Consider the following 25,408-nt stretch of genomic DNA (forward strand, 5'->3'; position numbering starts at 1 on the left):
CGATTGCTTTCGTTTTCGATGATTTGCGTAAATGCACCGATTTTTTTATTATTTGAATTTGTTTTAGTTTATAATTCCTTGAAAATTATTCTAGATAATTAAAATGCAACGGGTTTAAAGTTCATTACATGCATATGCACGTGAAATGAATATTAATAAAAAGGCTTGAAAGCTATTCAAAATATGTTAAGCAGTCTTAACAAAAATTTAAAAAAAAAAAAAAAAAAAAAAAAAAACAAGAAATTCAATCATATTTTAAGTTTTTAACAAAAACTATACACTTATCTCTAATAGTTATTACTTTAGCTAAAACTTTTTAAAAACGAAAATCTCTGAACCAATTACACAGATATTTGATTAAATACTTATTTTAAACGTATGTGTGCAAGTGCACAAACCCGCTTTCATTTTCTTATGTCAATTCGAGATCAGAAAACCATATTTCAAACAATGCATTCTTCTTCTAACACCTTAACGCCGACGGCTCAGTTAAAATTAACATTAACTGGCATGGTTTTTATGCAAAACTATTTCTTCTCTAAATTAAATCTGTTCAAAGATATGTAACAATTTGTAACAGCAAGCGAATGGATATTGCATTCAACTAACTATTCAGCTATGAAAGAAATTCGTTTAATAAAAAAAAACTTTTTATTATCCATTAATGAAATTGATTCAAGATGTTCTTAGTTCAGAGAATTTAATATTTGGCAGATTTTATAAACGATTACTGCTTCTCTACTTTCAGTTATCATATTCATATCATTGGATCACAGGCCCTTAATATATTTTTTGACGACCCACATGCAACAAAAGATCACTATACGCCGTCGGTTAGACGATTAGTTGCATATGCATCTGTTATTTGGTCCCCGAATTACCAGCATTGTAGCTGACAGATATTTTCATCTGGCAATGCCTTCATATTAAATTGCCAAACTTTGTATCTGACGATACTTACTCATGTATAATTAAAATGAAAATTTTTGTATTATCTTGACACTGTTGTTTCTTGCACTTGATACATCACAATGTCGATGTGATTTGAAGCAATCCACAAACAATTTCTTCTGTTTGTCTGTATTAATAAGTTCTTATCTTCGTATGAACATCGATGACTGCTGATCAGTTTACCTGCTTGTGATGCCTGGAATAGGCTTTTTAATGAAGCTTATTCAAGGAGTTATTTTTCGTTATCAAGGAATTTCCTTCCCCTTCGATTATCTCAAAGTAAAATTAATTATGAATTCGTTTTTCCTTTCCATGTCTTATGTAAGCAATTTATTGACGTTTATTATATGTTTTCAATAGAACTTTCCAGTGATTATGTAAAATCGTAATTCCATTGAGTACAGTGTCAGTACAGTGCCATTTGTCATAAGGCGAATTTGAACCATTGTGTTATCGTTGAGGATATTTTTATAATTAATAATAACTTTTTGTCCCCTATTCAATTCTTAATCGTATTGTAGATGGGTTTCACAATAGAAGGGCTATTAATGAACTATTTATTATATACTAGACCTGATTTATACTTTTTTTTATCTACCTTCTTGATTACCATTAAGTCCTAAAGCCTCTTTGATACTCAATACTCTAAGAGAGAATAGCTAAGGAATTTCTTTTGTCGTCGAAAATTATATCAAGAAGGTGTTATACGAAATAAATATTACATGGGTTCCGACTATATCTTTGATAGATGAATATGCTGAAAACGTTCCCATCCTTTCATTACACATTACACATGAAATTCCAAGAAGACTTTTGGTTTTTAATGGGAAATGGGAATAAGGCCAAGGAGTTGCAGTAAAAAAAAAATTTAAATGCTCTTAAGCGACTATTAAAACCAACTGTTATGTTATGTTATGTGCCTTAACAAATGTGAAAAATTTGTTTTAGTCAATTTTTGATCTTTCGAAATGAAAAATTCTTACAAGAAAGAACAATTCGATTCATCACTTCTCAATTTTTCACAAATTTATCCCTTTGATTTCACTAAACGATGTCTTCAATGCCTTACTCATCCACAATCATCTGGATAAGTCTAACTTGAAACCGTACCATGAATATCACTAAAATATATTCTTTGCAGACCATTTAAAGTTGGGCTAATGTTAATTTTTTCTCTTTTAAAAATATCCTCGATAAGAAAAACACTTCGAGATGTTTTTTTTTTTTTTACTAAAATGCAGCCACGTTTTTCTTAAATTTTACATGAAGTTTATTAAACCATATGTATGCTATTTTAGTCAACAACAATTTGTTATGCTTAGGGTGAAGCCTTTATGTTGTCACTGCAGAACTTCCGCAATTGCTGGAGCAAAAGGAAACGAAATGATTTTCAAACATCTTTTTTAAAATCAGCTGCGAAGAACACAGCTTCAAAAGAGGCAAGCTCCACACTACATAGCTTTTACATCAAAACTTTTCAACGCTCATCGTAGTTTCCGTGTTATTTATATAGGTACAGCATCCTCGCATCTACAAAATTTTTCATTGCAAAATTTTTTCATTATTTTGGCTCACTTTCAAAATGCGACTAATATACTTCCTATCGAATAAAAAAAAAATTTTTTTTTCCTAAGAACAATCATCTTTTCTACGCGCTATAGTATGTAGGCTTGACAGGATTAGTGCTACCAAATATACGGGATTTTAAAGTTATCTATTGGGAAAAACACTATGAAATTTTTTCTTTACTTATTATGACCATCGGTTGCGGTTGTATACTATATGCACTCTTTGAGAATGAAAACAAAAAGAACAAATTTGGGATATACTCCATTACAAACTTTCAAATTATATTTTCTGAAACGATCTGACAATTTAAGATAAAATCATTGCCTTTAGATCCATTAAATGAACGTGTTTTTTTAGCTAAGAAATCTCTAACGCAAATTAGATAAACAAGACAGAATGCTTAAAGCTATAGTTTACGTTCCGGAAATGAAGATATATTATCTGCCCAAAAATACATTAATTCCAAAATAAATATGATGGGCACCATGACCTGGCGGACTAATTTTTTTCTTAATAATACCAACGATATGGGTATCAAATAAAAGCACTTGGAGAGTAGAATGCGGCAAGATGAGTGCGTTAATTCTAAATTAATTACGGTGGCATATTAATTTTTTCGTTACAATACCGTTGCTATCGGTTTGACATAAAATAACTTGGAAAGTAGACTGCGGAAGGTAAGTGCGTTAATTCAAAATTATTTATGGTGAACGTTACGATGTTTTTTTTAATAATACCTTTTAAGGAGGCAAAGAGCGAAAGATAAATGTTATCTCATTCCGTTTTTTATGACAACATACAAAAGCATGGGGCGCCAAAGATTTCAATGATGGTAAGTATGAGAGATTCGCCTCCAGCCGAATACAACTCCTTCTTACTTGTTCCTTCTTAAAACCAGACAACATGGTTAGTCTGCCTGGGCACTTCAATAAACCTAATTATTTTATGGATAGTATGTTTTCCAGATACTCTCAAGATTTCCATAGGGTTGAACGTTCCAAACACAAATCTCCGAATAATGGAAAGATTTTTTCATTTATAATGTATACGTTTAAGCGTTGTTAGTCCGGTTGTACCCCCCGTAGAAAAATTAATCTATTTTAAGGAGAAGGCAAGCATGCTAACAGTAGGAAAAAGGTCTGGAATTATATGAGTTATAGGATACTTTCTTTAATTCGAGGCTCTGCTTAACGAGATTTTCGCTAATCGAGGTAAAAAGAGTAAATATCGTGAAAATTTCTAAATAAAGTGCTTTTACGCTCACAGTACATTCAAATTCGAATCCGAACATTTTTGTAAATTTTATTTAATTGGAATACCGAAAAATATGTTATGCTACGTCAAACGTGCGCAGCTGTCTACATGCGCTCAGTGAATGCCACAATTGACGGCAGATATCTGTGCATCTAGAAGATGTTATAACCAAAATTTCCTATAAAATATTAAGCCTTCAACGAGATTTCATGCTCGTATTTTATTCACATTCATTTCTTTCTTTTGTTTCGATACATACTGAAATTCAGGTCCAACTAACGTTATTTATATTAACGTAGTAGATAGAAGTTATGTAGCATAAGACGATTTTATACCATAATGTAGTTAATGTACATACCTTTGAAATGCAAACAAAATTTTTCTATTTTTGTTTAGAATGTTGTTGTTATTGTCGTAGTCTTAATTTGACCAACAACTGTGAACAGTTGTTAAACAAGTTTTTAACATAAAACACAAAACAAGAAAAAAAAAAAAACAAAAAAAACAGAAGACAACAGCAAAGGCAACAGCAAAGCGAAAAAAGAAGATACTAAAACAATAACAGCAACAATATAACTGAAGCTAACCGTTGACAAGACGAAATAGAAACCATGTTATTGAAAAGAATTCAGCTTTAGTATTCTTAACATGTATGGAAATGCGTATGACTTTTTTTTAATGCAGAGAATAAGTTTAGAGTAATTTCATTTGTATATCCATCCACCACCAAAGGAACGGGGTATTTTCGTTTTCTCAAAGCATTTGCAATAGCGAAGAAGCAAACCACCGAGACCTTGACCATCTATAGCTAGTTTTGATCAGCATCAAGAGCATACCTGTCCGTCCGTCTACGGAGTGACTTTTTGCTCAGGAGATGCTCTACAGCACTTGTACAAAAAAAGAAAGAGAAAATCAGCCGCGCCCAATTAATGTTATAGGGTGTCGACATTGAATACTTTCTTCTTTTTTTTACATCTCTTTTTTAGGGCAAATGTGGTGGATGTAAGCGATGCAATCACAGCTGAATGAGCGGAAGGTTGTCCGTCTATGTAATGTCGTCGGTAAATATTCTTTTGGTCGCAAAGATTTGGATATCAAATCGGGCAAAACTCTTACAAGTTCTTATAGGTTGGTTAATATAAAATATGCGCCGCGCAACATGGACCGTATAGTGCAACATAGAACCATCGTGTGGTTTTCAAAAACCCAAAAATTGGGTTTCTGCTCATACTCATAAAGTACAACATACAAAATTTTTTACATATGTTGTATGGGCGATCCTACAGTACCAACATAAAGATGGAAAACATTGGGCAACACAAATATCTACAGAATTGTGAGACGATATATTTGTTCCAAAACGAACTCTCTTCTGTTATTTTTTCTGAAAGTATTTTCCAAACTGTGCCACAAAAACAGTTATATATGGGACAAAGGCGTCTCTTCACATTCTCCCCCAAAACCTTCTTTATTGAGTTTAATGCACAAACGTTTCTTCTACTTAAAAAGTATTTAGTTCACGGAAAGGCATGGCAGCCAGGAAAGCTTTATTGTGCATTCAAATTGTACTCGAGAAATGTCAAAATGTGCATAAAGACATTTGTATTCTCTATTTCACAGATTACGAAAGAGCGTTTGGCAAGGTACAGCATGATATATTACTAGTTATCCTAAAAGGTCTTGATATTGACGGAAAAAATATAAACTGCATCAAAAATCTGTATTAAAGACAAACAACACAAGTCCGGAGCAATGATGTCAGAAAAAATAATATTCCTGTAAGCAGAGGGATTCGCCAAGAATGCATTCTATATCCTCTTTTTTTTATGTCTATTCTGAAGTAATCTTTCAAGAAGCTATTCAAACAATCAAAGTAAACACGAAGGTCAATGGAGCATTCATCAATAACATCGGGATCTGCAGACAAACAGTTCAAACTGTAAATGATCAAATTAACAGCTTTAGGTTAAACCTAAATATCAGCAAAACCAAATTTGTGATCGTAGGTTGAGTGAAAAGTCCATAGGCAAATGTCATCCTCTTAATTAACAACCAAAGTATAGAAAGAATTTACAAATTTGTATACTTTGGATCCATATTACACGAAGACTGAAAGAAGAATAGAAATGGCTAGATCGTCATACACAAAGTATCAGAAAATTCTAGCAAACCGGGAAGTTAGCTTCGCCTTGCTTTCATGAAATGGTTTGTGTGGTCTACAATAGTGGACATTGAAAATCAGTACAACGAACAGACTGGAAACCTTCGAAATGTAGTGCTCCCGTAAAATTCTAAGAATATCGTGGGCAGTACCCAATGCTGAAATCATAAGAACAATAAACTCTGAACGTGTGCTAATAAAGTGTTTTAAGAGATGAAAAACGAGAAAAGCATGAATACTCCTACACTTAATATATATATATATATCGTGGCTGGTTAATATTCGAAATTGGTCCCGACCTGGCTGAAAACCATAGGTGAAATCCTATACACAACAAGGTATAAAGGTGATTTTTGGGATTTACACAATGTAGTCACCTACATCCATCAATGGGTGGGTAATAAAAGAAGAAATTGTATTGAAACATCTCCTCCCATTTTTTCTTTTTCTTAATATACATTCAATCGCCTTATTATTTATCGTATCCTAGACGCTCCTTGTGGTATAAGCTTTGTGCGAATATATAAAACTCCCAGAAGAACTTTTATTATAGCGACTGATACAGAATCATTTTCAGAATCGGTGCAGGCTTGTCTGTCAGTCTTATTATCTTTTGTTTAACTTACAGGCCGCAATTTTTAAGAGATTTTGATTGAATTTCGTACAGCGATGTCTTCTGACGCAAAAAGATTCGGATTGGCCTACTTTTTCGACCATATCACATATAACATTATATTTTGAAAAATCGTTACATGAATAACTGTATTAGGCGAATTGGTGTAAGGTATTTAATGGCGAGCCGGTTCTCATCTTAGTATTCCCACTTATGATTGGCTATCTTTCTAATCTTTCATTTTAACGACTTAAAGGGCGACGCAAACAGTTTGCCTAGCGCTCCGTCAAATCAAGCTATTCAAAGACCCGAATATTACAGAAAGTTTGCCTGATGTTGGCCTTCAGAAAAAGTATATGATAGGAAAACACAAACATTCAACGAAAAACTTCACACCAGCATTGTTCGATATTGCCCATAGTGTTTAACGGTTACATGAAAGTATCTGGGAAAGCTATATAAATCAATTGAAAATGTAAAGACAAATTCGGAGAGTTCTTGTAACAGGAACCCTCGCAGCCATTAAACAAAAAATCCACCCTAAAAGTATATTTCTTTAAAAAGTAAAATGATCCCTCACTTCGGAACACCTTCCTTGTCGGTAAGCTAATAAAGAAACTCATCAATGTAGAGAAAAAAACAAAGGTTTCTTTTATACCGTGCGTAAGCGTTTTTTGAAACGCGCTCTCGTCATAAACATGTTCACCCTTGGTTTTATTTAAGCAATGCAGCTTCTGTCTTCGAAAAGATTGAAGAAAAAAAAAGTCGTTGAACCTCTTCTCAAAACTAACCGCCTACTTTATCTTTGTATGCTTGCTAATTAGCAAAAAGAAATCTTAACAACTCCATACGTGTAGATATACAAGATTCAAATTATGTTTAAATTAAAAATTATGTTTATTATAAATAAAATATGAATTGTACATATTTGGACATTGTACGTTGCAAGTTAAGGTTCGCAATATTTTATGCGAAGGCGTAACAGAGTTTTGAAATGCTGTCAATAATAAAATCTATGGCAAAACCGAAAAAAAAAGAACTGCTCTTTATCTTTATGTTTTTATTCAGAATTCCCTCTGCTTCGAATATAATGGAAGCCTTTTATTCACTATTCACAATACGGTAAATTCATAACGCACGATCCAGGACAATAACTCACAGATACCTTAAGCGAGGTTGTTTCACGCAAATCGGAGAATTGATTTCTAATTTAATTGAGCTTCGTTCTCAGCGTGTTCAGATCTGATCAATTTCTTTGTTTATAATATGTGATTTGAAACACAAATTAGTTCGCCTCGTTTTCCCAAAGAGAGCATATACTGGAAGGTGTAGAACGTATTGCTTTTAAGTTATGAGCAACTGCATACATTGTCACACAACATAGATTCTTGGAACTATGTACAGTCCTGCGACAAAAAAAAACGCAATTTGCGGGAAACTTAACTTTGTCCGATTAATTCGAAAGAGAGCGCTATTAAGTCGTTACGACTGATGAACAATAGATACGTTACGATATGCAAAACCACGAATACAAAGTAGGCGAACACTGTTGGAAAAATAAACTAGAAAAGTCAATTATGAAATTTGTTTGATTTAAACGGCCTCGTATTCTATGAGCTTTTACTCCTAAAGCAGGCACAGTTCGTTTATTTATTTATTTCCTAGAAGAACTACAAACAAATTAAAACTTACATTTAAGCTAATACTACTATTAGTAATAATAATGCTCATTAATTATTTGCACTAAACCACGTAATAAAAAAATTCATTATATATATTCATTATACACTACATTTTTAATTTATAACTATGGTTTTAATCGTAATAACAGAATCAGTACACTGATCAAAGCGGTAGTAGTTCCTTTTATAAAGCCTACACCGCAAGCTAAACATACTAAACGTTAGATATTTCGTACGGCAATGACCGAGTCTGAAAGGATGACAGTGTTGTAAAGACCGACCCGGAACAGATGTCTCTAGGTGCTTAACGTGGATACCTGCCGTGAAGGCTTAACCCCACGGTGCCAAGATGGCACACGGAGTGTGGAAACGCATATTCAACGCCCCGAAGAAAAACCTCGAGTTCCAATGGAGGTACGTATATGGGCGTGTCTCCCCCTCTGGTGAGAGCGAGGCACTATTTAGAACCTCTGTCGTTCTTTGGATCAGACATCCGGTTACTATGCAACTCCACACCGAGCCGAGGCTCTTCCCACGATTTAGGCCAACCATAGCCACCTCGAAACTCCCGCTATCGGTCGTTCCCGCTAATAAGCCAAAGCTGGAAGATTGCTTCGAGAGCTTCTGGCACACGTTGTACCGGATATAAAGCAGGAAAGATAAGTAATGAAAGAAGAATAAGAAAGCCTGCGGTCGCATACGACCTGAAAACTCGGTATGGGATGGATCCAGCCAACACAATGCGCATGGTCATTGCATTTTCACTGGGCGAAGGAGGCCTATCCCAACCTCTTTCGCTTAACAAGGGAATCGGCACCCTATGGGGATGGGTGAGCAAAGCTCAAACCGAGTTCAAACAACCATAGCAATGCAAGAAAACGGGTTGCCACCACAATGCCATACCGGATAGAGGACTAGTCTCTGATAAGACTTATAGAGCCCCATGCGGCTCACCCCCCAGTCAATCAGTGAAATCAAATAAACTATGAATAAACCCGCCAAAGCAGAGCTTAGACAGAGTTACTCAAACCTCGTCGAATAAGCCGGCGTTTGAGGAAAACACCAGATGCAAACGCGCTCAATGCAGCCATCCTCTCTCAGGAGTAGAGAGAGCTAGCCTGCAATCAATGCTACCGTATACTACCTTAACTCCCTTGGCCTCTAAGTCTCTGAATGCAAAGTACTCAGGGCGCACCAAAAACACGTGCTCTTAATCTTCGGACAGACTGCCACGTAGGCAAACCCTAGTTTCAGAACGTCCTCTTTCATGCAAAAATGCATTTAGAGAACCGGCTAAAGCTAAAACCCGACCGACCCGCAACAATGATATCGAAAATATTCAATATATAAGAAGAAAAAACCCAGCCACGAATCAATTTACCTATAAAAACTACCCCAATCAGTTGCCACCTCCTGACCAATGATAATAACCGTATCAGGTTAATTCTGTTTTCATATGACGGAAGAATTCTAGCGGCATCTCACGGCAAATCGCGTAAAGCAAAGAGAAGAGAAATTCTCTGAACAGACTCAATTCAATCAATTTGGCACTGATAATAAAGTGCCCACACAATGACAAAATATTCCAAAATCGAACGAACAATCGGAGCAGGCCTATGCCTTTGCAAGTATACGGGCCATTAAATTCTTTATCCCATCTCTTAATAAAGCCCCAAACCCACTTCACATTGTTAACGGAAAACTCAATGTGAAGGCTAAACTTGAGTCTGCAGTCAAATATCACACCCAAGCAAGTTACATTCTCCCCCACGTGATTGTTCATAGAATAGCAAGTAGGCAGTGGATACACCCAATAGCAGGACTTTCTTGCGTTTGCTTGCATGATATATTGTTAACAGAACACCAGTCATTTAAAGATGCCAAATCCACTTGCAGCCCATCAGCGTTAAGCACTGCATTAACCGCTGTATACAATTTCCCATCATCCGCAGACATAAGAATTTTAGAACAGCGGACACACGAATGAATCATGAATGAATTACATCTACTGCAGTCTCTAGAATTTGTGAGTTTATAGAGGAATAATAATACAATTAGCAACGTGTCGTACTTTAAGTCCATCTAAATTGAATTCATCTGAAGGAATTATATATAAATGAACTAAAATAACTTCAACAACATTGGTGTCCGATAACTTTTAATGGAATGACGACTCGTTAATCATCTAATAAATATAACGGGCGAAAATATGGGAAGCCAGTAATGAAATTGGAATCATCAGGGCGGCCCCATTTAGAGTATCAGCTGGGCATAGTACTTTATAGTGTTTTCCAGTTTAATGAAGCCATCAAAAATGATGAAATCGTAAGTTTTCAGACAGCAAAACTTGTCAAGGGAATATTTGCTGGTCTAACCTGGAATGTCCTATCGAAGTCAATGTTAAATGCAGACATTACTCCTTCCGATTAACACAGATTTCACAGATAGACAACTTGTTGTCTGGTTAGACGATGCTTCGATTCTTAAGACCATACCCAAATATAGGCCTTAAAATACGAAGCAATTTTTTCGAGATGGATTTGGAAAGTTGTTTGAGAAAGGTGGGAAAAAGTTGCAGCAAGTGACGAACAATACTTTGATTATTTAGTTCGTAGAACTACTGATTTATGCTTGTAATAGTTTAGCACGAAGTTTTTGGAAGAATGTCGTGAAAATTAAGCAAATAAATCGGCCATCGTACTGGTGTTTATCTTTTTTTTTATTCCGAAGTATGGGTGGCTTTAACATACTTTCTGGATATATGAAAATCTGCTGTGCTTTTAACTAGCCTGTTAAATTAAATTGTTTTCATTAATATTGATGAGCATCTGTGAGTTTAGACATCTTGGTGCCAAATTTCTGGGTTGGTATTACGATTGCGACTCTGCAAGAATTTAATTAAAGAGATGATTTTCTCCAATAGTGCTGTACGCACTTTTTGGTCTCAGTTCTAGAATGTGTGGTGGATGATCTCAGTTTCTAAAAAGTATATAAAATAATAATCGGGGAAAAACTGCTTGAAAGATTTTCAGTGTTCAGGGGAAAACATATGCGACGATAAGATCATCCTCGGACACTCTTTTATTTAACAAACATTCATCAGGATCTTGAACTGCGAAAACATCAAACTTACAAGAACAAAATAGGATTTTTAGAACTCATATGAAAATCCTTTCCGAGATTTCTGAAATTATATGAAACGAGATATCCATAAATTTTTAAATAGGCTTTTTATAGAGACGCCTGCAAAACCAGAAAACAAGTAACTAAGCTCCAGCAAAAGAACCAAAAAAGAAAAAAAAATACGAAAAAACATGTTTTAAAAATATTGTGAGGGTTGATAAGAGTGTTAACAAGAACTTTTTCAAATTTAATTTTCTTTCATTCCTTCTCTTCTTAAGATGCATATGCTGTTTAATTTCATTGAAACATAGTAAATACTTACAGCTGTTTTCGTGTTAGCTTTTTTAAATGAGCAACAGGTGTAGGATTATTTACAAGATTTTCGACGGAAAATTTTTTTTTTTTCTTTTTTTATCTTTTCGATCTGAAAGGAATTACAGTGAAAGAAAAAAATTTGACCTCAACTTCTATTATCTTTCTACTACTATTTTAAGATCTTCCGGTATAGGTTGAATGTATGACGAGAGCAGGTTTTACTTGTTAATGTATGGGAGTCTTTTTGCCATTTTCTTTCACCACAGGCAACTGCAGACGAATAAAAAAAAAATACAAAAAAAAGAAACCAAATATAAGAGTCGCAAATTTTTTTTTTTTCCCCAACTAACGTCGTTAATGATTTTAACACCTTTTTTGTTGCCATTTTTTGTTTGCTAAAATGTAATTTTTTTTTTTTTTTTTTTTTTTTTTTTTGTATTATTAACGGTGTTAAAAACTTTCGTTTACTTGTGAATTCAGCACCTAAACGTATATTAACTGTGTTATAAAGCTTGCAGCACAAAAAAAACGTCTTAATATATGACCATTTTGAAGAAGACTTTTCGAGTTGATGTGGCGCTAAAATGTGGATATGGTCTTTACTATCATCGCAAATGTGTGCTGCGGAAAGGCAAGCAGATTCTTGGCTCGAATATAGATAGAGGTGTTGGATAACGCCTCAATGTAAGCTTAAAACTTTCCACTTTTACTTGCGTCATATGCTTCAATGTATTGATCTTGGCTTTTACGAAAAATCACCCAAGAAACACGCCCAAAAATTCGGTTAACAATAAAGAGAATTTTTTATAAATGAGCATTTTACAGATATACACATATAGCACATACCTGCAAAAAGCTATTGAAGAGTCCTTTATCCATAAATTTTAAGATAAACATAAAATCACTAGAGCCTCCAAAATTTCAACTCTCACGCACTTGTTGCACATTAATTTTACTATTAAGATCAGTGTAAGTGATGGGTATGAAAAGATTCGTTATAAGCTTTATATAATATATCTTCAACTTTTTTATTATTTATATATTTATCTCTTCACACGCTAAAGAGACGTTGGCAGCGGTAACAGTAACAGCAGAGCATTTAAAGAGTTTAGTTAACTAAAACCACATTTAAAAATTGTTGTTGGTTTTCCTCTTGTATTTTTACATCACCATTAAGAATTCTGGTTGATTTAGAGAATAGTTTTTTTTTGTTTTTACTTTGCCTAAATTGTCTTTTACTTTTTTATTTCTTAAAAAGATTTTAAATTTTCTTTCTTTTTTTTTTTTTAGAAGCTTTACTTTTAATTATTTTAAACTTTTTACTTTTACACAGCTAATGCTGTCTTTTGGTTGTTTTTTGTTTTGTTTTTTTTTTTTTCAATTTATTACTATTTTCTTAATCCGTTCAATGACACTCTCCAGTCGGTGGTAAGACAGCAACTGATCATCACTGATATTTGGTGCGTTTGTAAGACTTATACAGAAAACCCATTTTTCTTATTCGCGTGTAATTGAGCTTTACCTTAATATTTAAAAATTCTTCTTTATAGCGTTTTCGTGCGGAGAGTCTCTCCGATCGTTTTTGTTAAGTTTTGCTTTCTTTCTGTTTTCATTTTCCATTCAAATCGTGTTTCTTTCCATCATTCATATTTTCTTTCCTTAACCAAATCATTCAAACAGGTATACGAGCGCAACACACTCGTGGTGTTTATAAGCTTTGCTCAAAAAACTTGTTGATATCTTATATTATTGGGGTCGGTTCCTCGCTCTCGTATCTCTCTTTTTAGAGAAACGTTTATTTTTTTTTTTTTCTTTTTCTGTTTGTATTATTATCTTAAATCGTCATATGTGAGCGCATAGGTAGACCAGCAGCGATTTTATAATACATTATTGGTGGTTAATGTTTTTTTTTTTACTTTTTGCCTTTTTGTTTTTCTTGTTTGCTTACCTATGCAAATTAGTAACGACACACCAACGCACGTACATTCATCCGAACACTTCTTCTTTCTTTTATTAAGAGATAAATTTCTTACCCCTTTTTTATCATATAAACATACCTGCGCCCGGTGGAAATACTCGCTACTAATACATATAGATATTGGTTTTTAGGTTGGTTCACCGGTCTATCTGTCTATTTTTAAAATCTACCACAATTGCACAAATAAAATCCAATATATGTCATTATAATCAGAGCTATTATTTCGATCGCACTTTTGCCTTCTGAATTTCTTAAATAGGACAAGATGGACTGATGATTTCCCTTAAAATTTTCAATCCCTTTTTGTTGTGGGATGACGTCACAACTTTTCTCAATTTTCTTTAAAGTTTGACTTTGTCAAAGCTTATCACCTAACAAGGAGCAGTACAACCCTCTGGGAGGTGGGCAATTGAAACAAACTTTTTAATCAAAACTGGCCTTCAACGAATGCTACATGTGTTATAGTTGGTTTGTGGCAGATATATACATCACCCACAGGAATTTTGGATAGATCCATCTATTAGTGTATAGCAAGTAATTCTGAATCGACCTAAACTTGTTTATAGGTCAGTGCGTGTTCAGTCGATATGTTGCAATTTTTGAGGTTTTTCTTTGAAATACCTGTTTGGCCGAAGGACTAACCTATAGAAAGTAGGACACATGTTAACACTTTTTCGATCACTTCACGTATTGTGAAAAGTCGTTATATGAATAACTGTGCCAAGCGAAGCGATAAAGGGCATTTAATGGCGGACCGTGGCCCAGCATCATGTTTTTATTTGTTTTTTTTTTTTATTTTTTTAAGTAAACTCTTAAATATGCTTGTTTATGTGATCGAATGAATTGATTTTTAGAATTTTTTGATTAGACTTTAATCAATTTTTGACGAATTTTTTCGATGAATAAATAATTCTTACCTGAAACGGGACAAATTTTGTTTTTTTTTTTTACTGATAAGTTTACAAAAGTTTTATGTCTTTCGGCGGTCGTTGAATGTTTTTTGACGATGTTTGTTAGATAGACCAGTTGAAAACACTGAGCAAGCAATTTGAGCAAGACCCCCTTTAAGGTATGCTACACCACTACGCTTAATACAGCTGCACAAGCATTTTCTTAATAATACGCCGAATACTGTACATTGTTACAATGTGAATGCGTAATTTTCATGAAAGCCCTCGTATTGCAGGATATTCAAAACGTCAACTAACATGGTCCAAATTTGACAAACTTAATTGAATTGTCAGTGAATTTATTATTTCCTAATTGCTTCCCTCATAACAAACCACAAATTGGTCTTTATCGCCATAGAAGGGCTTGCTTTCTTTAGAGGCCCTGCACATGGTGCAATCTAAAAAATAGACCTATGTGATCTAAATTCCCAATGGTTAATTCAGGGCCAAATTTCATCACAAATTAATAAAAATTACAACTTTTTAACATATAAAGGCTTACTTTTCATTAGAACCCTTACCATGAGTTGGGATCTAAAAAATTGACCGACGTCGTCCAAATTCGAATAGCGTTAATCTCTATGTCAAATTGTTATTATGAATGTACTTTGATGATGAAGTAAGGAACTTACAGCTTTTATTATACAGAGACTTTGTTTTCCGCAAGAAATTAAAAAAATTCTCCCATTCGATCCAAAGTTTTCATATCAGTTTCGAATGCCGATATACTATTATTTGTCGAGAAATTCTAAAAGATCCAAAATTTTTCCTTAGAACGACTCATCAAGGTAACCAAACTCTCCGAACCATTGAACTGTTCGTCTTTGGCCTAAAACAAGTCAGTATGCCAAAAATAGATATAAAGATCATAACGACGATCACAAAATTAATTTTCACCAAAAATTAAGGCTAATCTATTATTTTCGTCTCCTCTTGTTAACGATAAAATAAAAGCAATTGAAAAAAAAACAAAACTGAGAAAAAGCAGCCATCAAATTTTATTGCCGAACAAATGACTCAGCTCATTAGCTTTGAGAAACACAACTGGAGTGTCTTAGTTGCTAAATAATTAAAGCATAATTCGGCCTGAATGGGATGATCGTGGGTTTAAATCATAGGTGCGGTAGCGTCGACAATAAAACCGATAGCCATAGATGTTAGGGCTTTAAGATTTTAGTCTTAAACAAATACTAATAATAATAAATTAAATTAAATTTGAAATAATATCAAAACTTATTTTAAATCCGGGTCTTCATATCTAGTGGCCAAGCCAAGTAAGCTTGACGCAACTTAAGAGTTATCCTAAAAATTCTTTTAACAATTTATCATTTTCTAGCAAAAAACCATTTTCAGAATCGATCGAACCTTGTCCGCCTGCCTGTCCGACCGATGACTGCTCACATATACACAGTCCACAGGTAGCAATTTCTTGAAATTTGATACACCGGCTTGTTTGGGTCCAAGAAGGTTTCGATCGATTCACTTTTTCAACGACTTCCCATATAATTTCTTATTTCCAAAAGTAACTAGTAGGGCGTTATGTTCCCATATAACGCCTTATTTTGGAAAACAGGTGTATGAAAAAATATAAAACGTTATGAACCGACCACTGTAGACCATACTGTTTTTACTTGCGTTTTTTATTGGCTTAAATGATTCTCCAAGCAATTAACAAATGTTATATATAATAAGCTGGTTGTTGTGAGGAGCAAAATTTTAGGCAGTACGAAAATGTAACTTTCCGAACAGCAAAGGCAATTTTTCAAAACGGTTCATAGCAAAGCTCCAACATTTTTCATTCGAATTTTTATCAACAACTTTTGAATACATTTTTTAGTAAAAATGCGGGAAATTTCGTATAAGATAATTTAAAGTTTATTTATTGAGTCTTGGTTGGTCGAAAACTGGCCATTTGCGCACAAATAGTCGCCAATCCAACAAGAGCAACTTTTTTAAAATACCCCTCAAACCTCTCTAGCTTCCGTTTTTAGATTCGGATTTACATCACAATTACACAGCGTTCCGCAGAATCGCTTACGTTAGAGGTTTTCGCGAGAATGGCTCCGGTGTTTGCACAGTAACCATATTTTGTTTTGTTTGAACATAGGCAGCTTAACTAAATCTCTCGAATATTTTCGTTTTATTGGTTTTCCTTTTATCCCAAAATAAAAACGAGTTCTTTTAGGCTTTCGTCCCTAAAGCCTATTGAACATTGAATTGATAAAATGTCTTTTCTTTTGTATAATAAGCAAACAATAGAACATATTTATTGACGGAGCACTATATTCTCTTTCAAGACGCAGAAGAGTTTTTCTTAAATGCCTCTATACAATAAAATGAAGATGGAATTAAATGTAATTTTACAACATTTTTTTTTCTTTTCTTTTGTGTTAGAAAAAGCTAAGAACAGCTAAGCACAGACTCACAGCGGAGAAGGGCTTATATTCATTTGGTTCTTTCCAACTATAACTCTAGTTGCTTTCAAAGCATGGCAAAGTCTGCTATTCAAACAGTATATGCTTTAATAACGCTTCCAGATAATGCATTTTCTTCTAAGCCAAAATATGTGTTTCTCTGCAGCAACTTTATAAATATAAGCCGCTTACAGTCTACCTTCAACCGTGCCAATGAATGCCTTGTGACCAGATTGACGTTCGTATTAGAGGTTTGCGAAAATTTTGATCAGCGACTTCCATAGGTAAAAATGGTAAAGAAATTTTGGAAATACCAGATTAAATTCCGTGATTTCGATCTTTCTCTACCTAAAATGACATTTTTCCACATAGTATGATGATTAAGTTATCTACTGTGTACAGACGCTAGATCGTTTTGCTTTTTTTCCGTAATGTATGTAACACCCAAAAGGAAGCCTCAGAGATCTTATAAAGTATATACATTCTTGATTAGCGTGAAATTCTGAGTTGATTTAGCCCTGTCGGTCTGTCTGTGTGGTGTGTGTTCTTGACACGCTGAAGATATCGACTTCAAATTTAGTAGAAATATAGGAAGTTTCTGCACGCAGGTTGGTATTGAAAAAAAGCCAAATTGAAAAATTCAAACAAAATTTGCTTTGAGTGGCCCTACACGCAATGAATGCCCTGTGTAGGCTTTCCTGTATAACCGGATCAAAAGGAGAAAAAAAATGTGAAAAACTTAAATAAGAACTAAAGCGCAATTCCTAGAGAATCAAGGTTTGTGAACACTAGTCCATAGATGGTTCTTTGCGAAATTGTAATAAACTAGTTGGCGACCTAAAGCAACATGCCTTACAGGGCTATAAAACTCAAGTGTCACCGAGGTCGACCTTGTTTTAAAACTAATATATAATGTATTCTTACGAAATTTCTGAGCATTTTTTTTTTTTCTTTTAAGATTCTAAGCGAAATAAGTATGCGATGATAGACTTTTCTTTTGTTTAGGCTAACACCCATTTTAAATACGATTCATATTATAAATAAATATCGTCGATTTCATCACATTGTTTGCCATGTTTGCAAAAGATTGTATCTTTATTTATAACTCTTTAGAGAAGTTATAGTTGATACAAGACGAATCTTTGACACCCATTCCCATTGCCTGCAATCGAAGAAAATTAAATTAAATGCTTATCTGGATTTTTTAAAAGATCTTTTCTAAAAACGAGGATGAGACAGAAAACTTGACCAACACATTTCGAATTATTGATTAATCTCTCATTACAACATTACGTCATCGGAAACATCTTAGTCTGACACCAGTAACATGCTATCAGCATATCTATGCCGCTGTTGACACCTTTTCACGCTTTATGAACTGCGTGTGGCCAGAGTTATTTCAATTAGTGCTCGAAATCTTGGGAAATTATTTATGAGAAAGCCAATGACTGGATCAACACCTCATGCGCTAAGTTTCTAGAATTATTTGTATGGTTTTCAATGAAATGATGCTTGACTTCATCACCGTGGAACTGAATTGCGAAAACAATTTTTAGGCTCAGTTGAAGCTGATTTCTCAACTCCAAAGCATTGAAAATCAAGGCCGAACGGATGCAAAAATTCGCAATGAAAGCCTAGAAAAATTTTGATTTATTCATTACATATATAGGATTATCTATTTTATGGTTCCCACTAAGGCTTCTGGTTGAGATATGGATGGACTTTGTTTTCTCTCTCAATTTACTATTTGGATTTTGACATTGCTTGTGGAATATACCGCATACATAATTGTGCAGCGTACAGAAATTGTGAAAACTCTTATTACGAAAACAATGAATTCTCGGTTACGTTTCGGTATCAAGCTCATATTTGATTACTTGTTCGATTACTAGTTAACCTGATGCTAGTATGAATTATTTCTTCTTTGCTGTAAAAACAATATGCATTTAATACTCCTGAAGGACTTTTACCTGCACAAAGACAGCTTTTGGGTATGGTTTGGGGGCTGAAAAGGGCATTACAGTTACCCTCAACCGAAAAGACTACAGAAACATGATAACTGTGTAATTTTCCAAAGTCCTGATGTAAGTTTGCCAAAAAGATTAGGCGACATAAGTCTATAGGCCTTTTTATTTCGGGGTTATGTTGGAACATTGGCTAGTTGAAAAAATAGCCGGAGAAGTTCCAAATTTGATACAATTAATTAATTAATTTTTTTCTGTTATGCTATAATTTTCAGCATGAAGCATTAAAAATTACCTATAAACTTCAGTTTTCGTTGAGGAGTTTAAAAAATTGCTCCAGCCCAGTCCAAAGTTTTCATACCAATTTCGAACGCTGAAATAATACTACTTAGCCACTTTTCCCGAGAAACTTTGAAAATTGTAATTATTTTCCATCTAACGACTTCTCAAAATAGGGCATCCATGGTCGAAAAACTGGATCGATCCGAGTCATTTTTAACAACGTCCGTGGGTCAAAACAAGTCAATGGACGAAATTTAATCAAAATATCTCAAAAATTGCTGCTTGTAACTTGAACACAAATTTATATTGACGGATATAAGACGGACGGACAGGCTTAGATCAATTCAGATTATGATTGTGTATCGATCGGTATAATAAAAGGTAGATCTATCTTATCGCTTTCATGCATCCACACTAACTTAATATACCTTGTACCACAAGTGGGTAGTAGGGTATAGTGATTAAGCGATTTAAAGAATAAAATACAAATAATCCAAAGATTGGAATTTCCGAAACGAGATGCATAGAGAGTTGTCGTTAAAAATGTCTTATAGAAAAAGCGTTTATGGACATGAATAAATTTGATACTTCGAATATATTACTTTTATTAATTTCCTATGTTAATGTTTAATCATTTCTAATTTATTTATATGTTAATATTTACTCAAAAAACGTCAAGTTTTGGAAATTCTCTTTTTCATAACTGCACTTACGCACTCCGTTAGACATGATTCTAAGAATATCCGTGTTAATTAGGCACATACTCTTTAACTCGTTTCCATACATTACATCGAAGGTATACTAACGTCGCTGAATGTTTCCATTAAACAACAACACAGGGATGGGTACATGTTGGGCTTAATTTGTCAATGTCGGTCCAAGAAGCTATGTATGAATTTTAAACCTTTCGAGGCTCAATATTTTTTAAATTATTTAGTTTGCCTCTTATTTTCGGCAGTCCGAACAAGCTGGCAAAGTTAATATACCCTTCCACTGTTGGTTTGAAAGGCCGTGTGCGTCGCACAGTTATATGCAAACCAACCAGAGAAATCATTAAACGAAATAAAAGAAAAAACATACAATTAGTGGTAACTTGAACTCATTGCCGTAGAGAGAGCGCAGCAGCTCACGTAAATAAAAACAAGTAACACAGCAACATATACATAAGCAATATTGTTTTTTTACCTGTATATCTTAACACAAAAATGACTGTTTGCTTTTTTCAATTTATAAATATACATACTTACGCATATATGTATATATATATATATATATATATATATATATATGTGTGTGTGTGTATGTACATATATGAACGTATATAAAAATGATCGTAGAGAAGAGATGAGTAAACAACACGAAATGAAATGAAACGAAACTATGGCGAAGCTAAACATTAACCAAATAGCCAAACACATCAAATTCAAACCCCTCTACTCTCTACTCCATTATCATAACGAAACAACATTAAACCTAAAAAAAGAAAAAAAAAAACGTTCTCATAAGTGGTTTGTTTTCGCTTTATGACTATTGACTTCTCTTCTTGGCCACAAAAAGTAAAGTACAAACACAACAGCACAAACAAAAAAAAAAAAAACGATTAACAGCCTACATACGTGTTTTCATATATATATACATAGTATATATATATATATATATATATTTATATATACGTACAAATACCTACACGTTTTAAATGCATATGTATATGTAAAGATACTTACATGCATATAAATGTACTTACAATGCTTACACATACCTGTTTTGTTTGTTATCCTCTTCCCACTTCGCTTTTCCTCTTGTTGGCTTCACGGTTATGTTACGTTTAATTGTCAGACATGAAACGGACATAAAACTGGTGGTAACCGCTTGTAGATCTTTCAAAAAAAAAATTTTATTTTCCTTTACTTTTTCAAATTTTTCGCTCAATACTTTTCTTTTTCAATTTATATAAATTTTTGATATTTTCTTAAAAGTAATATCTTTTACTTTTTTTACTTCTTCTTCTTCTTCTTATAGGCAACAAACACTTTCGGAATAAAGATGATTATGGTTGGAAGAGAATTATATACGGTTAGCTATGTAATTAAGAATTCTCACATTTAATTACTAATCTCAGATATTTGTCGTAATCTTTAGCGCTTATTAATTAATACTACACCATAGAATAATCACGATTACAACTCCACGAACTCTCTGGGACAACTGAGAATCGTTATGAATTTCAAATTCATACAAAACTGATATTACCTGAATAGCAAGCCAACAAACAACACATACACACTTTCATTCAAAATATTTAACAGATACAGGTGTAGGCTTGATAATTTAATAAACATACATGCACACTTTTGTAGAAACGCACGCATACAAATAGAAAAGCTACGCTCTTTAAATGTTTCGTGAATATCGCAAAGTGGTTGATTTTAACATACAACAGGTGTGGTGTATTACTAAAATATATGTGACGGTAAGTAATGTTATTTTGCATATGAGTTCAGTTTGTTAGTTAATGTGCGATCGTTAATGTTAAATGCAGAGAAATAAATTCTACTGAAAATTATAAAATTGAGAATTTAATGAGAGCATCTATTAAAGAAATTAATTTTATATCTTTTCCTTTTTTTGTTTTTCTCTTATAATGAACTTACTTCATGAATACAAAGGTTTTGAAAAATTTGCTTTTTTGCTTTTTTTTTTTTGCTTTTTATTATAAAATAATTTCATTTTTAAAACTTCTCGCCAATTCCTTGTGCGGTAGAACAATACTATTTAGCAATATCTTTTCAGAAGGCACCTGCACAAAACAACCTTTTAAAAGTAATAAAAAAAAAAAAATAAAAAAAAATTGATATGTAAAGGAATAAACACCTAAATAATAAATTATAAATAACATACCCAGTATAGTTATGGACGGATTTAATTTTCCCTCTTTGTTAAAGAGCGGAGGATTTTCCATTTTCGCAAATGGTTTATTCGGATCCGGATCGCTAGGTGTACCCTCTACACGAGACCACTGACCTACTACAGAACCGCGACCAACTGAAAAAGAAAGAATAAATTAACAAAGAACGCCTTAAAAAAGGTGTAAAAGGAAAAATTTGTCTATATCATCCTTTAATGGTAGATATAGAAGAAAAACTACTCCGTTTATTCGTTCATTTCATTGCGTTAATCAAACTTCAAAACATTTTTCTCTTATTATTGCTGTTAATTCACAATTGAACGCAAACATGAACTTGCAAAAGGGAAATGAAGACGATACCCAGATGGCTTACACTGGCTATTAGAGTAGGAGGGACAGATTACGAGGACGCTATCATCTCAAGCCAGCGGCAAGGTAAATAAATAATTAATTAATCAATATCTTAAAGAACTTCCGTTTGCATTTTTGCAAAAAAGATTGCAGATCTGTGGCTTTCTTTAAAACAATGTGGCAATATTTGTTCAAGTGCGGTACAATTGCTGCTCTGCTCTGTTTGTTTGCTACGTAAGCAACTTTCTAGTCAGAGATAGACAAACCCCATTCAGTTCAAGGCTAGGTGTAGCTTTGATTATTGACAAATGTTATATATATGCGTATATATATATATATATATATATATGTATGAACGCGACCTATCAAGACTCTATATTTACTAGAGTACCGAGTAATTTTTATTTCACTAACACAACCACTTACCGATCGAATGCAATATTAATGTATGCTCTTTAATTAGAGCATTTTCCAGTACTATGGATTCACGTATGCGTACCCCAGCGCTTATAGAAACACCTGCGCCTATGGAAACGTTCGGACCTAACTGACATTTTCAAATGTCAGAAAAATTAGCAAACGTTTGATGGTAAAGGCACAAAAACTTACCACAGCGGTATGGTGTACTGTAGCACTAGGATGTATATAAACGTCAGGAAAAATCGTGCAAATGAGATTGCCGTCATCTTCACCCCGCTTTACACCCGAGTTGGCTAAGCGTTCCGGATGGGTCTTTTTATACAATTCTAAAATAAAAAACATTTTCTTTAAAAGCATAATTTATTGTTTATATTATATCTATTTACCTAGATAATGCCTGTTAGCATATATAGCAGAACCCGCAGCCTTTATTTGTGACCACCAACTAGGCACTGGCATGGCATACAATTGGTTAGTACCAGCCAATGGAGTTAAAACCTCTTGCTCCCAACGTATATGACCTTGATCTTTTCCATTGCCATTTACATAGCTGCTGAATTCCTGCACTTTGGAATGAAAAACTTCTGCTAGTTTGGCAAAAATATGTAAGGAGCACACATACACTCCACAATTGATAAAAGTCGATACATATGAACTGGGCTTTTCCACATAGTGTGACACTGCTCCCGAAACACGATCAAAAACCAAACATCCGTAGTGTATCGCTTGTTGCCGAGCAGCTTCTGTACTCATAATGGTAACCAAGGCTGATGCAGGCCGTTGATTGTGAAACTCATACAGATCTCGTAAAGGAAAATCAGCACAAACATCACCGTTAAGTACAAAGAATGCCTTTGGATTTCCGGCTCGGATTTGATCGCGAAAATGGTACATACCTCCCACGGTACCCAAAGAGGTGAATTCTTGCAAATAACGTATATTTATGCTGTAGAGATTTTGCAAAGTCACTACAAAATTTTCCATTTCTGCCTGTGGATAATAACCAATAATAAGAATTTCCTTTAAATTTGGCAATTGTACACAAGCTTCGATGTGATGTTGTATGATAGGACGGCCAGCTATGGGAAATAATGGCTTTGGCATATCCAAAGATAAGGGGCGAAAACGCGTTCCTAAATATTTATTTGTTTTGAGAGAAAAATAAAATGAAAACAGAATAAAAGATGTATACACATATGATTATGATACCTATATTGTAGTTAAGTACGTTAATAATATTAATTATTAATATATTTGAACTTTTTTCCACCATAACTCAGCATTCAAAAAAAGATATTTGGATTTTTCATAACCAAAATCAAAATTGATTTTATCATTAAATAAATAATAGTGAAGAATAACAAGAAAATATAATCTTTTTAAAAAAAATTCAATTTTCCTTTTTTGGATGTTGAGTTGGGATGAAGAAAATTCAATTTTGAATATTGCAGAGTATGGTGGAGGGTGATGATTTCGAAAGTAATCCATGTATATTTGTCGTTGGCAAAAGTAACGGTCCGCGTATTTGTTGCATGCATTTTGTCTATCTAAAGAAGAATTTCAAATTAACTTACCCTTTTGAGGACCGCCCACTAAAATAACTGCTTTTAACATAGTTTTATAGTTTTAGCAAATACCAACAAGACGTAATTCTTTTCTGAGCACAGAAAAACAATAAGATAATAAAGCTGAGACCGGTTAACTACGATCAGCTGTTTTTTAAAACAGTCACCTTTGTTAAAGGAAAAAAGTGTTTAAAAAATGTGGCTAATGTTCGTAAAAGAATAATATTGCGCTTTTAAACACAAACAATGTGAAAGATTACTTTTGGTGAATACGAAATTGAAATAATTATTTTAAGAAAAGTTTTTAGATCTAATTAAAAAGAATTAATTTTATTTCAATTAAATTCTTTACAAATTTCTGGAAATATATTTCAATTTCCTTGTTGTTTGAGGCGAAAAAGATATAAATGTATTGACACATCTTTGTCAATTTCTCATGAACACTTTTGAATTTCGACTGATTGATTTAAAATTTGTTTTAAAATTCCAAGCCCAAAAAAGTTCAATCCATTACTATAATTATTTTTATAATTATGTTTTTTTTATTACAGCAATTGACATTAATATTATTATTATATTGGTCGTTGATTATTATAGTTGTTACAAAAACGGAAAACGGAACAGTTTGCAACAATATTGGCACAAACCAATTTTATTATATGCGAAACCGTTATATGGTGTTATATTTCATAATATATATTTCTGCTTTGGTTTCAGATTTTGTTTGGATTTCGGTATCTGTTTTGATTTCCGTTTCCACATTTTCGTATCCGTCAGCGTGACTGCCAATGTTATGATTCCAAAAATCGAAAGAACATATGTCTCAGACACTTTGGACTAACGAAAACAGTCCGCCCCGCGTCATCATTTATACTTTGATGAAGGACGCATGCTTTATCTGCTCGTAACTT

The 25,408-nt window shown here is 33.6% G+C and overlaps 2 protein-coding genes across 6 annotated transcripts in view; both read right to left on the reverse strand.

Moving 5' to 3' along the window:
- LOC119636705 (RNA-binding protein fusilli) overlaps positions 1–21,197 on the reverse strand; it is an 87,913-nt gene extending 66,716 nt beyond the window's left edge. For 3 of the 5 annotated variants that reach the window (XM_038032266.1, XM_038032265.1, XM_038032262.1), the window contains exon 1: positions 12,515–12,932. The gene's annotated coding sequence lies outside the window, so the exon portion shown is untranslated. Of the gene's footprint in view, positions 1–11,675; positions 12,062–12,514; positions 12,933–21,015 lie in introns of those variants that run through there. The other 2 variants (XM_038032263.1, XM_038032264.1) reach the window with 2 other exon arrangements.
- Positions 21,198–21,863: 666 nt separating this feature from the next.
- Positions 21,864–24,637, reverse strand: LOC119636563 (mannose-1-phosphate guanyltransferase alpha-A). Its single transcript, XM_038031965.1, has 6 exons — positions 24,507–24,637; positions 23,319–24,065; positions 23,122–23,258; positions 22,939–23,059; positions 22,155–22,298; positions 21,864–22,067 (listed from the first exon to the last, which is right to left on the reverse strand). Exons 1-6 carry the CDS (start codon positions 24,544–24,546, stop codon positions 21,967–21,969), a joined length of 1,290 nt encoding a protein of 429 aa, XP_037887893.1. The 5' UTR covers positions 24,547–24,637; the 3' UTR covers positions 21,864–21,966.
- Between the last annotated feature and the right edge of the window lie 771 nt (positions 24,638–25,408).

This window comes from Glossina fuscipes, unplaced genomic scaffold (genome assembly GCF_014805625.2).
Source record: "Glossina fuscipes isolate IAEA_lab_2018 unplaced genomic scaffold, Yale_Gfus_2 28, whole genome shotgun sequence".
Lineage (NCBI taxonomy): Eukaryota > Metazoa > Arthropoda > Insecta > Diptera > Glossinidae > Glossina > Glossina fuscipes.